This window comes from Tamandua tetradactyla, chromosome 1 (assembly GCF_023851605.1).
Source record: "Tamandua tetradactyla isolate mTamTet1 chromosome 1, mTamTet1.pri, whole genome shotgun sequence".
Taxonomy (NCBI): domain Eukaryota; kingdom Metazoa; phylum Chordata; class Mammalia; order Pilosa; family Myrmecophagidae; genus Tamandua; species Tamandua tetradactyla.
The window spans coordinates 156,453,901-156,471,508 of NC_135327.1; the positions used below are offsets into that span (position 1 = coordinate 156,453,901).

General features: G+C 34.5%; 1 protein-coding gene across 1 annotated transcript in view; it reads left to right on the forward strand.

Moving 5' to 3' along the window:
* Positions 1 to 17,608, forward strand: part of CAPZA2 (capping actin protein of muscle Z-line subunit alpha 2) — a 95,471-nt gene that overhangs the window by 46,349 nt on the left and 31,514 nt on the right. The window contains exon 3 of the mRNA XM_077115132.1: positions 12,847 to 12,898. Coding sequence (XP_076971247.1) covers positions 12,847 to 12,898 — 52 coding nt within the window. The remainder of the gene's footprint in view (positions 1 to 12,846; positions 12,899 to 17,608) is intronic.

Genomic DNA, 17,608 nt, shown 5'->3' on the forward strand with positions numbered 1-17,608 from the left:
AATTCCCTATTCCCTACTCCCACCCCATCCTCTAGTAATTTATATTCTAGATTCTGACTCTACGAGTTTACTTATTCCAATTATTTCATAATAGTGAGATCATTACAATATTTGTCCTTTTGTGTCTGGCTTATTTCATTCAACATGATGTCTTTGGGTGTATGTATGTTGTTGCATATATCAGCATTTCATTCCTTTTCATGGCTGAATAATATTCCATTGTGTGTCTATACCACATTTTTTTGTCCATTCATCAGTTGATGAGCACTGAAGTTCCTTCCCTCTTTTGGTGGTTGTGAATAATAATGCTGTGAATATCAGTGTGCAAATAAGTATTTGAGTCCCGGCTTTCATTCATTTGGGTATTTACCTAGAACTAGGATTGCCCACTCATATAGCAGTTCTATACTTAACTTTCTGAGGAACTGCTGAAATATCTTCCAGCGGTAGCTGCACCATTTTACTTTCCCACCAACAATGAATAACTGTTTCCATTTCTCTACATCCTCTGCAACTTTTGTAATTTTCTGTTTTTTATTTATTTGATTGTAACCACGCTAGTGGGTGTGAAATGTAATCTCATTGTGGTTTTCATTTCCATTTTCCTAATGGCTAAAGATATTGAATATGTTTTCATGTGCTGTTTTGGAGAAATGTTTATTCAAGTCTTTTGCCCATTTTTAAATTGGGTTATTTGTCTTTTGGTTGTTGAGTTGTAGGATTTTCTTTTTGTTGTTGAGCTGTAGAATTTTTAAAATATATTCTGTATATTAAACCCTTATTGAATATTTGGGTTCCAAATATTTATTCTCATTGTATTGGTTATCATTTTACTTTCATGATAGAGTCCTTTGATACAAAAATGTTAATTTTGGTGAGATCGCAATTATGTATGTTCCTTTTGTTGTTCATGCTTTGACTGTAAAGTCTGAGAAGCCATTGCCTAACACAAGATCCTAAAGATGCTTCCCTGTGTCTTTGATCCATTTTGAGTTAATTTTTATATATGGTGTAAAATAGAGGTCCTTTTTTTTTGCATATGGACATGATTTTCCCAACACCATTTGTTGAAGAGACTATTCTTTCCTGTTTGAGTGGTCTTCGTCTCCTGGTCCGAAATCAGTTGGCCATAAATGTGAGAGTTGATTTCTGAGCTTTCTGTTCAATTCCATTGATCTGTATATCTGTCCTTGTGCCAGTACCATGCTGTTTGATTACTGTGGCTTTGTAATAAGTTTTAATATTAGAAATGTGAGTCCTCCAACATCATTCTTCTTGTGCAAGGTGGCAGTGGGTATTTGGGTCCCCTTACCCATCCCATATACGTTTGAAGATTTGCTTTCCCATTTCTGCAAAGAAAGCTGGTGGAATTTTTTTTTTTTTTTTTTTTTAAAGGAAAGACAGAGAGAAGGAAGGAAGGATAGAAGGAAGGAAGGAAGGAAGAAAGGGAAACATCTTTAAACATTTTCTTGTTTTATTGTATTTTGTTTTTCCGTTTTTTGTTACATGGGCTGGGGCCGGGAATCGAACCGAGGTCCTCCGGCATAGCAGGCAAGCACTTTGCCCGCTGAGCCACCGCGGCCCGCCGGAATTTTTTTTTTTTTTTTTTTTTACCTTTTCTTTTTGGTGAAACATAACCACATACAAACACAAACATTCTTACCATATGATCATTCCATTCTTGATATTTAATCAATAACTCACAATATCATCACATAGTTGTATATCATCATCATGACCATTTCCTAGAACATTTACATCGGTTCAGAAAAAAGAAATAAAAAGAAAACAGAAAAAAAATCATACATACCATATTCCTTACCCCCTCCCTTTCATTGATCACTAGCATTTCAGTCTACTAAATTTATTTTAACATTTGTTCCTCATTATTTTATTTATTTTTAATCCATATGTTTTACTTGTCTGTCAATAAGGTAGATAAAAGGACCATCAGACACAAGGTTTTCACAACCACACAGTCATATTGCAAAAGCTATGTCGTTATGCAATCATCTTCCAGAAACATGGCTACTGGAGCACAGCTTTACATTTTCAGGCACTTCCCTCCGGTCTCTCCATTACACCTTAACCAAACAGGTGTTATCTGTTTAATGCGTAAGAATAACCTCTAGGATAACTTCTGGACTCTGTTTGGAATCCCTCAGCCTTGACACTTTCTTTTGTCTCATTTTGCTCTTCCCCCTTTTGGTCGAGAAGGTTTTCTTAATCCCTGGATGCTGAGTCCCAGCTCATTCTAGGATTTCTGTCCCATGTTGCCAGGAAGGTCCACACTGCTGGGAGTCATGTCCCACATAGAGAGGGGGAGGGCAGTGAGTTTGCTTGTCATGCTGGCCAAGAGAGAGAGGCCACATCTGAGCAACAGAAAAGGTTCTCTTGGGGGTGACTCTTCGGCTTAAATTTAAGTAGGTTTAGCCTATCCTTTGTGGGATTAAGTTTCTTATGAACAAACCCCAAGATTGGGGGCTCAGTGTATTGCTTTGGTTGTTCCCACTGCTTGTGAGAATATCAAGAATTCTCCACTTGGGGAAGTTAAATTTTCCCCCTTTCTCACCATTCCCCCAAGGGAACTTTTCAAATACTTTTTTATTCACTATTCAAATCACTCTGGGATTTATCAGGGCATCACTCTGGACAAACCTAGAAACTCTCATGTCCTACTCAAGATTCCAAGTATTATGGTGTTCATTTAAGCTGTCCACATAAGTTATATTAGAAAATACAGTAGTCAAAATGTAAATTTTGTGAAAGCTGGTGGAATTTTGATTCAAATTGCATTAAATCTGTAAGTAACTTTGGGTAGAATTGACATCTTAACAATATTTACTATTCCAGTCTATGAATATGGACTGTCCTTTCATTTATTTGTTTAGGTCTTCTTTGATTTCTTTTAGCAATATTTTGTAGTTCCTGTGTACCAGTCCTTTACCTTCTTAGTTAGATTTATTCCTAGATATTTCATTCTTTTAGTGCTGTTCTAAATGGAAACTTTTTCTGAATTTCTTCTTTCAATTTTTCATTACTAGTGTGTAGAACCACTACTGCTTTGGGGCTGTTAATCTTGTACCCTGCCATTTTCCTGAATTCATTTTTTAGCTTTGTTATGAGATTTTCAGGATTTTCTATGTATAGGATCATGTCATATACAAATAGCGAAAGTTTTACTCTGTCCTTTCAAGTCTTTTACTTTCTTTTCTTTCTTCTCTTCTCTCTTCTTTTCTTTATTCCTTTTTTCCTCTTCCCCTTTTCCCTCCCTCCTTCCCACCCACCCACAGTAAGTATCCTTGTCTTTTTCCAGATCTTAGAGGGAAAGCTTTCATTCTTTTACCAGCGAGTATATTAGCTATTCGGTGATTCATATATGCCCTTTATCTTGTTTGGAAAGTTTCCTTCTATTCCTAGTACTCTATGTGTTTTTATCAAGAAGGGGTACTAGACTTTGTCAAATGCCTTTTTTTGCATCAGATGAAATATTCATGTGTTAATTTTTGTTTTTGTTTTTTTCTTCATTCTGTTTATGTGGCCATCTATGTTAACTGATTTTTCTTATATTGATCCACCCTTTTTTGATAACTGATTCAATCTCTTTACTAGTTAGTGACTTGTTGAGATCTTCTGTTTCTTCTTGAGTCTGTATAGGTAGTTTATGTGTTTTTAGGAATCCATCAGTTTCATCTAGGTAATTTAATTTGTTGGTATATAGTACCCCCTTATAGTCCTTTTTATTTCTGTGGTGATGTCCCCTTTCATTTCTGATTTCAGTTATTTGTGTCCTCTTTTTTTTTTTATCAGTGTGACTAAAGTCTTGTTGATATATATTGATCTTTTTCAAAGAACCAACTTTTGATGTTGTTTTTTTCTATTTGTTTTAATTCTCTGTTTCATTTATCTTCTCTCTAATCTTTGTTTTTCCTTCCTTCTGCTCACTCTGGGTTTAGTCTGCTCTTCTTTTTCTAGTTCCTCCAGTATTGAGGTTAGGTCAATGATTACATCCTTCTTTTTTTAATGTAAGAATTTAGAGCTATAAATTTCCCTCTCAGCACTACCTGTGTTGCTTCCCATGTATTTTGGGTGTGTTGTGTATTCATTTTCATTTGCTTCAAGATACTTCTTAATTTCCTTTGTGATTTCCACTTTAACTCATTGGTTATTTAAGAGCACATTGTTTACTTTCCACGTTTCTGAATTTTCCATTTCTCTGTTCTTGATTTCTAACTTCAGTATATTGTGGCCAGAGAATATACATTGTGTAATTTCAATACTTTTTAATTTATTGAGACTTGTTCTGTGATCCAACATGTGGTCTATCCTGGAGAATGATCTATGTGTACTAGAGAAGAGTTTGCATTTTGTTTGCTTTTAGGTGTTGTGTTCTATATATTTTTGTAAGGTCTAATTGGTTTATAATGTTGTCAAGTCTTCTCTTTCCTTATTGCTCTTCTCTCTAGATGCTCCATCCATTATTGAAAGTGGTATATTAAAGTCTCCTACTATTAATGTATGTGCCAGTTTGAAACTGTCATGTACCCTAGAAAAGCCATGTTCTTTAATCCTCATTCAGTATTGCTGGGTGGGATCTTTTTGGTGGTTTATATGGAGGTGTATCTTCACCCATTTAAGGTGGGGTTGCTTACTGGCGTCCTTTAAGAGGGAACCATTTTAGAAGAAACTTTAGTGCCAACAGAGCCCACACAGTGGAAATCTTTGGAGATACAGAAGGAAAACACCCCTGGGGAGGCCTTATGAAATAAGGAGAGAGAGCTAGAAGATGTCCCCACATGCCCCCTCACAGCTGACAGAGGCATCCAGAAGCCAAAGACCCCAGCAGACACCAGCCAACTGCCTTCCCAGCTGGAAGAGGGGTTCCAGACAGTATCAGCCTTTCTTGAGTGAAGTTAACCTCTTGTTGGTGCCTTAATTTGCACATTTTCATGGCCTTAGAACTGTAAACCTTCAAATTAATAAATTCCCTTTTTATAAGCTGTTCCTTTTCTGGTATATTATTATATTGTAGCAGCTTAACAAACTAAAATGGTGTAGCACTATTTTCCCTTCACATCTGCCAATATTTGCTTCACTTGTTTTGGGGTTCCGTTGGGCTCATATGCGTATATACTTATAATTGTTGTCTTGTTTTTGAATTGGCCCCTTTATCAATATATAATGACTGTCTTTGTCCCTCATAACAATTAGTCTGTTTTAGCTGATATTAGTATAGTCACCTGAGCCCTCTTTTGGCTTCTATTTGTATGCTATATATTTTTCCATCCTTTCGCTTTCAGCCTACTTATGTCTTGGAATTTAAGGTGATGTCTGGTAAACAGCATATAGTTAAGTCATGCATTTTAACAAATCTGCCATTCTCTGTCTTTTTACTGGTGAGTTTAATCCATTTGTATTTAAAGTTAATACTGATAAAGCAGGACTTTCTTCTGCCATTTTGCTGTTTGGTCTTTGTAAATCATCTTTTTTTGTCCCTCAATTTTTTATTTAATGCCTCCTTTTCTGTTTATTTGATTTTTATTGTATCCTATTGATACAGATCTATTGAGTCTGTTCTCATTTTTTTCATATGTTTTCCTTGTGGTTACCATGGGGTTAAAATTTAACATCCTGATTTGATACCAACTTAACTTCAATAGCATACACATGCACTATACCTATAACACCCCCCACACACACACACCTTTTTTTTGCACTTGTTACAAATCATCGTTGTACATTATATGTCTGGAACCATAACTTTATCATTACTGTTTTCTGTATTTGCATTTTAGCACCTGTAAGAAGTGAAAAGTGGAGTTGTATACCAAAAAAAATACAATGCAATAATACTGGCCTTTATAATTATCCATATACCAGAGGGAATATGGGTATACCCATAACCAAAGGTCTTTATTTCTTTTTTGCAGTTGTGACCCACTGTCTAGTATCCTTTCCTTTCATTCTGATGAATTCCCTTTAGCATACTTGTGGGGCAAGTCTAGTGGTAATGAACACCCTTAACATTTGTTTATCTGGGAATGTCTTAATCTCGCCCTTATTTTTGAAAGAAAGTCTCACCTGATACATAATTTCTAGTTAGCACTTGTTTTCTCACTGTACTTTTCTAAGATTTAACCACCAAGATATCCTTAAAAGAGCAATCAAAATTCTACATTGTAAAATTTTTGGAAATTAGAAAAAAATCCGCCTTTTTAGATAATTACAAAATCTCAAGTAATGAATTGTGAAATTGGAAAGGATTCAAAACTGTTTTTGCTCCCTGTAGGACTTACTTCTGTTCTAATATACAGCTTCTATAACCTAAATATATGATAATACATTGATGGTTGGAGCATCAAAACTTGGCGTATGAGTTAAATTGTTAATCATGTGACTACAATAAAGTTAGTAGCCACCAAATTTCTATACTGTTTATAGAGCCAAGAATAAGTTCTCATACAAAGAAAAGTTTTCCAGTATCTAATGTTCTTATGCAAAATTAAACCCCCTACATATTTTCTAACCAGGAAGGTCCTCAAAGAATAAGTCCTGGAAAGTGCTCTCTAAGTGTTGTTTGAAATTGATATTAAATAAATGTGTTCTGAGTTGAAGTACAGTAAATTTGTGTAGTTAGCATGAGCAGTTAAATAGGCCTAGAATGGGGAGTGGGTTGTGGAATAGAAGTGGGTCTGCGACGTTATTTATAAAATTAATACATTTTAACTCATGGCTTTTTTTTTTTTTTTTTACATTTTAAAAGTAATTAAATATTACTTAAATATTTAAGTAATTAAATATTTGAGTCAAATGAATTTGACTATTTTAATCGATATTTCTGTTGATAACCTTGGTGATGGGAAGTAATAAAATCTGTTAGTGATTCACAAATGCTGTTTCCTACACTGGCTATAGATTAGAACCATTGAAACAAGAATTTCTGGTCTTCATTCTTAGAGACTGATTTGGTAGGTCTGGGATGGGACTCTAAAATGTATGTCTGTCTATCTGTCTGGCTCATTATCTGTCTTTTCTATCTGTAATTTCTTTAAGCTTCCCAACTGCCACCCCATGTTCTGGTACATACCTTAGCTTGGAACCACAGCTTAATACCCTCTTGAAGAGTAATATTTTATTTTATTTAAATTTTCCTCTTTCAGTTTCTCCTTATGATATAAACAAGGACTATTTTCCCAGAGTAAACTGAACGCCTCGTACTGGGTTTTAAATTCCTGTTTTGTTCATAACTAGGAAAGATACAGCACCATGCAATATCACGGTTATTTATTAGGTTAAAATATTGAAGATAAATGAATCATCTTTATCAAATAGAACCTCCCAGATTGCTTTATAGATAGAATCACCCAGATTGCTTTATGGAATAGGTATACCTATAATTTATAAATGTCCATTTTTTTATATAGTATTTAGGCAGAAGCTTGTATTGTTTAAAATCAGTTAGTTTGAAAAGAAAGTGAGTGCCATTTTAGTAGTTAGCAAAGGAGATCATTTGTTAAATCAGGGTTGTTACTGAAAAGAGATACTTGAATAGGCAATTTTTTTTCTGAAATTAACTATATTATTTTTATAAAAATGGTTCATAGTCAATTTTAAAGTTTCCTACATGCAAAAAAAGAACCTAACCTAAAAACCACCCAAAATTCTCTCATCCAGCTCCCCACTGTTTGGATGAAATACTTCCAACATCTTTCAAATCAGGCACATACATATACGATTGCATTTGTATGATAATTATACACATGCAGAATTTTTCCCTTCCTGTTTGTTATATTATGGATGTATTTCCATACTGATAAATATTTATCTACATTATTTTTAATGGCTGCCCAATTTGACACTATACATAGGAATTATAATCTAAGTTAAATTTTACCAGTTTCTTAATGGGAGACTGTGCCAGTTTGAAAGGATGTATGTCCTCTAGAAAAGCCATGTTTTAATCTAAATCCCATTTCATAAAGGCAGAATAATAATCCCCATTCAATACTGTGTGTTTGAAACTGTAAATCAGTTCATCTCCCTGGAGATGTGATTTAATCAAGAGTGGTTGTTAAGCTGGATTAGGTGACAACATGTCTCCAGCCATTTAGGTGGTTCTTGATAAGTTTCTTGAGTCCTATAAAGGAGGAAACATTTTGGAGAATGAGGAGATTCAGAAAGAGCAGAGCAGAACAACATAGCCACAAGAAGCAGAGTCTACCAGCCAGCGGCCTTTGGAGATGAAGAAGGAAAATGCCTCCCGGGGAGCTTCACGAAACAGGAAGCCAGGAGAAGAAGCTGGCAGATGATGCTGTGCTTGTCATGTGCCCTTCCAGATGAGAGAGGAACCCTGACTGTTCACCATGTGCCTTTCCAAATGAAGGAGAAACTGACGGTGTTCGCCATGTGCCCTTCCACTTGAGAAAGAAACACTGAACTTCATTGGCCTTCTTGAACCAAGGTATCTTTTACTGGATGCCTTAGATTAGACACTTCTATAGACTTGTTTTAATTGGGACATTTTCTCGGCCTTACAACTGCAAACTAGCGACCTATTACATTCCCTGTTTTAAAAGCCATTCTGTTTCTTGTATAGTGCATTCCGGCAGCTAGCAAACTAGAACAGAGAGAGATATATAGGTTATTTTTAGATTATAAACAATTTTGTGCTTATGAGTTTTGTACTTTGGCATTTATTATTAGTCAGGATTCTGTAGGAAAACAGAACCAATGAGAGATATCTGTGAATATGAGAGATATCCCACAATCGTGGGAATGCAAGAGTCTAAAATCTGTAAGGCAGGTTGTGAAGCTGGCAATTCTGATAGAAGATTTCAATGAACTCCACAGGAGAGGCTTGCTGGTTGAAGAAGCAGTGAATATTCATTCTCCTTCCTTAAGTCTTCAACTGACTGAACCAAGTCCAACTAATTGGATTATCACGTTTGTGGAGACTTGTCCTTAGTTGATCATAGATATAATTAGCCACAGCTGCAGCCAACTGATTGATGATTTAATAAACCAGCCACAAAAATATCCTTGCGGCAAGGTTAGGCCAGTGCTTGCCTGATGAGACACATCATCACGTGGGCAAGTTGACATCAGAACTTGCCATCAGAACATTCATCTTGGAGAATAAAGGAAATGGCATTATCCAGTAAAAAGCTCTGTGTATTTAAATTTTTTTTTAAAAAAGATCGCTAACTTTCCTTCCAGAAAGGTGTATTAAGCTAGAAAAGTCTAATAATGGAATATGGTTATTTTTATGGCCTTTTTTTTCCTTTGGTGAGGATTGAATTTTCTTCATGTTTTTCTAGATGCTTGGTCAATTCTATAAAAGAGATTCATTTCTTCATTTTGTTTATATTTCTATTAGTGTGTCCTTTATTGCCTTTTGCACTATGAAAAGAGCTTTTTATATATTATCTGTATTAACTGTTGTCATATTGGAGTTTTTTTTCAACTTTGTTATAGAGTTTAGGGGGTATGCAAATTTTTTAATAAAAATGACAAATTATAATCAGTTTGTAATTTATAAGTATGTAGTGAATGGCAATAATGATGGATTAATACAACTGTCATAATTCAGCTATCTTAATAATTTCATATTTGTGAATAAAAATTATTACCAAATTAAGAAAGTATATACTGAATGGACGTTTGCACACTGGTGTTTATGGCAGCAGTGTTTGCAATGGATGGAGATGGCCTAAGGTACAATGACTAAGGGAGGCAACTGTGGTGTATGCATGCAATGGACTACTTAGCAGCTGCAAGAAGGAATGAAGTTGTAAGGCATTCAACTAGGGGTTGAATGAAATGACAGAAACAAAAGACAAATACTATCATTCATCATTCATGTGGACTAACTGTAATGTACAAGCTTGGTGAATTGAAGTTGAGAGCATGAGTTATCAGTTTGGGGCCTATTGTAATTGTTCCTAGATTGTATGCTCTTACAGGAGTCACATATATTCAGGAGTTGTTGCTGTTATTTCTACATTTTGAATACTAAGCCTTTTAAGTATAACCTGGTCAATCCCTGAAACTTCAGGTATGTATCTGATACCTGAGACTCTGAGTTAGAGCTCTTATGTTATAAAAGTCAGCATTACCCCATAGAGCAACTGTTAAAAAGTTGAAAAAGTGACTAGACTCCAACTAGAGATATGAATGAGGCTGATTTGTATAGGAGTAAGATAAATCAGAATACAGGGTAAAAGATGATATGATCCATATTTTAAAACTTAAACTTTTGTGTGAGACAAAAGGAAAGGATGTTTATTTGAGGCAAAAGTTATAGTTTGGGTAGCACATTAACTAATTTAACTCGTATGATTAGTGAGATACCACAATGTATCCCAGAATAATTTGGTCGGAGAATAAAAAAGTATTTGTAAAGTCCCCTGGGAGGACTGGGGAGAGAGGAGGAAATATTCAGCTTCCCCATCTAGAGAATTCCTCGTATTCTCAAAAGCAGTTGGGACATCCAGTTCAATGGGCTGAGCCCTTGATCTTGGGTTTTGCCCCTGTGAAGCTCATTCCTGCAAAGGAGAAGCCAAGCCTAATAATTATGCCCAAGAGTCACCCCCAGAGAACCTCTTTTGTTGCTCAGATGTGACCTCTTTCTCTGAGTTATCTAGGCAGGTGAACTCACTCTCTGCTCCCCATGTGGGACATGACTCCCAAGAGTGTAAATCTTCCTGGCAATAAGGGATAGGACTCCCAGGATGAGCTAGTACCTGACATCATGGGATTGAGAAGGCCTTCTTGACCAAAAGCTGTAGGAGACAAATGACAAAATAAAGTTGCAGTGACTGAGAGATTTCAAACAGAGTCAAGACGTTATTCCTGGAGGTTATTCTTATGCATTATATAGGTATCTGTTTTTAGTTTATGGTGTATTGGAGGCTGGAGGGAAGTACCTGAAGCTATTGAGCTGTGTTCCAGTAGCTTTGATTCTTGAGATGATTGTGTAACTGTATAGCTTTTGCAGTGTGACCTTGTGATTGTGAAAACCTTATGTCTGATGCTCCTTCTCTCTTGGGTATGGACAGATGAGAGATGTCTATTAGATAATGAAACAGAAATAGCTGATGTGAAATTGAATATATGTGTCGAGTTTGGAGGAAAGCAGCCTGGGCCGTAAGCCTAAATTTGGGAGTTATGAGCAGATAGATGATACTTCATTCCATGAGATTGGTTGCTGTCACCAAAGAAATGAGGCTAGATAGGAAAAGGACCCAGGACTGAACTTTGTAGTAGTCCAGCATTAAGAGGTTGGGAAAAGAGAAGCCAGCAAAGAAGGTTGACAAGCAGTAGAAAGCAAGCAAGAGGGAATCCAGGAGAGAGAGAGGAACTAGAAGCCAAGTAAAGAAGGTACAGATGAATAAAAACATGAGAATAAATATAAATAAATAATAGGGGGGATAAGGAGTAAAAAAAATTGGGTAGATTGAAATGTTGGTGGTCAACGGAAAGGGTACAGGGTATGGGATGTATGAGTTTTGTTTTGTTTTTTTTCTTTTTCTAGAATGATGCATAGGTTCTGGAAATGATCATGGTGATGAATACACAACTGTGTGATGATGTTGTGAGCCATTGGTTGTATACCATGTATGGACCATATGTGTGTGCCAATTTCTCAGTTTTTTTAAAAAAGGAAGCATATACTAAGAAAAATATATGTAGTCAATATAGATTCCATTAGATGGACAAAATACATGGCTCTAACAGTATACTGAAGGGGAAATAGAAGATTTATGCTTTTAAAAAAAAAAACCTCCTATAATGAAGGAGTACACATTTTTTCAAGTTGCTTATTTTATTAACATAACTAAAATGTAGAATATTAGCCAGCATTTATATTAATAGCTAAGGAATTTTTTTCTTACACATGTTTATAAAAGAGTGGAGTTGTTAAATAATTTTTTTTTAACATTGAATGGAGTACTATGATGGCATATTCATGAAATCATGAATATAAAGACAGTAAAGACTTCTGAAGTATTAAATGAAAAATTAGGTTACATTTTATGTACTCTGTGATGGCAATTATTTAAAATAACCTAATGCTTAGGAAAAATACTGACAGAAGTGCACCAAGACTAAAAGGTAATTATATTTGATTTTTTGTGAAGTTTGGTAGTTTTTTTCTTTCGTGTTTTACAGAGTACTTGGATTTTCCAATAAATTTTGTTTATTAAAATCATGTTTTAGTGATTAATTAGCAAAATGTCTGCATAATAATTGAGTCTAAAATTAGGAAAGAAGAATCAACACCCAATGTGAAGTCAACAAATCAAGTCAGACAGTTATACATTATTGAACTAAATAAATGCATTTGCCTGTTGCTTGAACCTGAGGTGCCAAAGGACAGAAATGTTTACTGTAGACTCTGTTGATAGCGGTTTCTTGTTTAATTAGTTTCTGTATAGAGCAAATTAATTTGAAATTGATAATAATATTTCCAAACTAAGGGACAAAGTGCTAAGTGTTTTCTGCAGATTTTATCCCACCATCTCTCTACTGTAGCTTAAGTCCACTTTTGTTCTTCGAAGATAAGTTAACAGTCTACCTGCCATCTACTACTAAAAATATGAAATAACATGTATTTCATTCTTTCTCCTATTTCCTGACCAAAATTTTTTTTTAAATATTGTGATGTGTGTTCATTTGTGTATGTGGTTATTTTGAGTGTCAGAGTGGTATTTTGAGCTTGCTTATATGGGGGGGGGATGTGTTGGTAATACATGACCAAAATAATCTATGTTCATTGCATTCTACAGGCAGAAAAATACTATTAATATAGGAAACATAATTTTTTTTAATATTTATTTTTTACAGATGTTAGGTTACTGCTTAATAATGATAATCTTCTCAGGGAAGGAGCAGCCCAGTAAGTATCATATATTATATTATAATAACTAAAAATATTGAGAGCTAATCCCTGAAATAGATATTTGCACATCAGTTTCAAATGTATATAATTATGTATACTAGGAAATCTTAGTATATTTTTGGTCATAGAGGAACACAATGAAACAATTGTAAGGTGAGATTTTCTATACATTTTGTGTAGGCCTCATGATAGCTTATATATTCAGTTAATACTCCATGTTTATATTTGCAAAGTTGGATAAAAGTATTATAGAAACTGATTTTTGTAATTTGTCGTTGCTACTGCTTTAACTCTTATATGTTACTGTTGGTTATACGTTTAACCCTAATAGGTTGTGAGATCTTTGAAGGTTGGAATTAAATAATTCATCCTTGAATACCTAGCATATTTATTTAATACTCTCTGCTGAATTTGTGAGTGATTCAAAATCACTAGGCAATTCAAAATCCTAACATTGTTTCTTGATTAATGGCCTCAGCCCTGATTTCCCACAACTATCTAAAGACTTCACTCCTACCTCCCAGAATAAGATTTAGGGACCCATGTTTTAGGCTAACCAGCTCCATTACTCATTTGAAAATGATGAAATTGAACAATGCCTTACAACGAGTGTTAGAATTCATCCAGTCAGCTATTTTTGCCTCCTCATATACTACTCAAAATGTGAATTCTTGACTAATGGCAGTTTCTCTAATTATGTTTTTTAACATTTGAAGGCTTTATCAAATGAATCTGGCTATATGCAGACAGAGGTTCAACAGACTTCTAAACTTCAAAATCAGACTTCTGATTTTGCTTCTGATTTAAATTTCTGTTAATTATTGTATTAAAGTGCTATTATTGTATTAAAGTGCTTTATAAGAATCAGTTTACTTTATAACTATTGACAGTAGCTGACTTCTGAGAGAATAGTTACCTACTCATTATTTAAGCCTTATTGAGATTATTTGTGCATTCAAGTAAGATTAATTTTCTTTATAATAGCACATAGCATATTGACAGGAGTCTCATCTTCCAGAAGCAAAGAAAAGGTATATTTGCCAACTTTTAAGTGACAGTACTTGGAGAGTAAAACTGTACTCTGATGACTGGTAAATAAATAGATGTGTGGGTTGTTCCATGTAGGTGCAAAAATTGGTGGATTTTTATAAGTTAAGAGAATAAGAAACTTGATTTTTGAAAAACAAGGTTTCTTCAGCAAAATAAAATGTAATGATCAGAGAATATTCATGATTAGATAAATGATATGAAATAAACATTTGACTCAAGACATGTGAAAATATTGAAATGTTATGTGTCCGAAGAAATACTTTTTGATGACAGTTGTTACATTAAAGGCAAAATAAAATACAGTGATCAGAGAAATGTTATAGTTATGTAAGTGGTATGAAATAGTTAAAAATTTGACTCAAGTGTGTGAAAGTATTGAAATTTTACATGTCCAAAGAAGTGCTTATTTGATAACAGTTTTTACATTAAAGTTAAGTAGATTGAACTTTTTCTAAAGAAGAAATTTGAGTGTGATCTGCTTTTTTTTTGTTATAAACCAAAATTTTAGAACAGTTTTGGTCAGTGTTTTGAGAGTTACATACTGAAGTAGGAAATACTTGGTATTCTAATCTTTTTTAAAAACGAGTCTTTGAGACCCCTTCTCAACCTGAAAAGTCAGAATATGCATTGCCCAAAGATCCCTTTAGATTGGAATACTGAAATAGGAAAGACTTGGTATTCTAATCTTTTTAAAAGAGTCTTTGAGACCCCTTCTCAACATGAAAAGTCAGAACAGGCATTGCCCAAAGATCCGTTTAGATTGGGAGACAGATTGAAGGAGAAGGTGGAGGTGTAATGAAGAAAATGGGATTTAACAAATGAGTATGGCTGCTGAATCACTGTATTAATATTCCTTCTAGCCTCCAGTGTTTTGGAGCTAGAGCAAAAATCTAAAGGAAAGGAGAAATCTGAGATGGTGGAATGGTAGCCCATGACAAACTCTGGGATCTGTTCTGTAACTGCTTGTTAAAGTATGCTTTTACAATTATTGCTTTTTTCTTTCTTTGCTTTTTATATGTGTTATTTTTTACAATAAAAAACTTCAAAAAAATTTTTTAAATGAGTCTTTGAGGAAACCAATAATGAATGATTTAAAAAGGTGCTTTATAGTATGATCCCAGAGGAAAAAACATGAAAACCTTCAGTAGAAATTTCATACTTTCTCGTGCATGGTTACACTATCAGTAAATGTTTGTGGACTAGATAAACAAGTCAAAGACATGTTCATCATTTTTGTTAACTTCAGTACTGTTCTTTATACAGAATTTCTCAAAATTGGATATTCAAAAATATTCTGTCAAGTTTATTTTGTAGACTTCTGAGGGTTCTCTAAAGTGCAAAAAATACAGTTTTACTCAGTGATTGACTTTAACTTAAAGTCTATTTTGTCCAATGTCAGTATAGTTATACTATATGTAATATAGTTTACATATGTAATATAGCTAATATATTTAACCATATTTAATAGTTGGTTACTATTTGCATGAGATATCTTTTTCCATCTTTTCACTTTAATAGTCTGTTTTTAGCTTTGGGTCTAACGTGAGGCTCTTGTAAACACCATATAGCTGGATCATGCTTTTTTTATCTCTTCATTCAGTCTTTGTCTTTGGATTGAAGAATTTAATCCATTAACATTCTGTGTGCTTACTATAAAGACAGTATTTACTTCAGTCATTTTGTCCTTTGGTTTTTATGTTATATCTATTTTTGTCTCTCTTTTCCTTTATTTCAACTTCCTTTTCTGTGTAGGTGAACTTTTGTGATGTTTCTGACTGATCCCTTTCTCATTTTTGTTTCTATTTTTTTTTAATTTTTAATTTTTAATTTTTTTTTAAACATAACAACATACAAACACGAACATTCTAACCATATGTTGGAATGGTTAGAATTCTTGGTATATAATCAGTAACTCACAGTATCATCACGTAGTTGTATAGTCATCATTATGATCATTTGCATCAATTCAGAAAAAGAAAAAAGGAAAAAATTCATACATACCATACCCCTTACCCCTCCCTTTCATTGATCACTAGCATTTTAATCTACTAAATTTATTTTAACATTTGTTCCCCCTATTATTTATTTATTTTTAATCCATATGTTTTATTCATCTGTCCATAAGGTAGATAAAAGGAGCATCAGACACAAGATTTTCTCAATCACACAATCACATTGTGAAAGCTATATCATTATACAATCATCTTCAACAAACCTGTCTACCAGAACACAGCTCTACATTTTCAGGCACTTCCCTTCAGCCTCTCCATTATACCTTAACTAAAAAGGTGATATCTGTGTTATAATGTGTTAAGAATAACCTTCAGGATATTCTGTATATATCTTTAATACTTTCTTTGTGGTTACCCTGGGGTTTATATTGCACAACCTATATCTGCAATGTACTGTTTTGAAAAGATACCAACTTAGCTTCAGTCCATACCTATTCTCTGCACCTATAATTCTATTTCCCCTCTTTATGTTGTTTTTATCCTACTTTACCTCTTTATATTTCGTGTTCATTATCAGGAAAAATGCCTTTTTCTTGTTCAGTTGAATTCTGACCCTTATAAGAATTTAAAAGGTAGAGTTGTATATTGAGGTTGAGGATGCAGTATTATTGGGTTTTACATTTACTCTTTTAGTTATCCTTACTGAAGATCTTCATTTCTTCATAGTATTCCAAGCCACTCTTCCCTGTCTTTTTTTTTCAAGCTACAGAACTCCCTTTTATAATTTTTGAAGAACAGGTGACTTGTTGATGAACTCTCTCCATTTTTGTCTGTCTGTGAATATTAAGCTCTCCCTCATTAAAAAAAATGTGTATAACAACATACAAACATGAACATTCTTACCATTTGATCCTTCCATTCTTGGTATATTTTCAATAACTCACAGTATCATCATATAGTTGTACATTCATCACCATGACCTTTTCGTAGAACATTTGCATCAATTCAGAAAAAGAAATAAAAAGAACAAAGAAAAAAACTCCTAAATACCATACCCCTTATCCCTCCCTCTCATTGACTGCTAGCATTTCCATCTACCCAATATTTTTCAGCCTTTGTTTCACCTATTTTTTTCTATATCCCCACCACTCCCTTTCATTGATCACTGGCATTTCAGTCTACTAAATTTATTTTAACATTTGTTCCCCCTATTATTTGTTTATTTTTAATCCATACGTCTTACTCATCTGTCCATACCCTAGATATGGAGCATCATACACGAGGTTTTCACAATCACATAGTCACATTGTGAAAGCTATGTCATTATACAATCATCTTTAAGAAACATGGCTACTGGAACACAGCTCTACAGTTTCATGCACTTCCCTCTAGCCTCTCCTAATATACTTTAGACTAAAAAGGAGATATCTATATAATGCCTAAGAATAACCTCCAGGATTGCCGCTGATAGCTTCAGCCGGGCCGCGCGACCGGTACACTGGGTGGGTTTGGGGCGAGCTCGCGGGAATTAACCTGGGTAAGCTGGAGCCGGCGCTTTCCCCAGCCGGCGGTCGCGAGAAGTCTTCACTGAGGCCAGATTCGGGTTTTAGGCTTTTATTGTTACACTCCGGGATGGGCCACCCGGGAACCCGAGGAGTGAGACGTCTGGGGTCCGAAGACCCCGGGGCTCGGACGACCCAGAGCG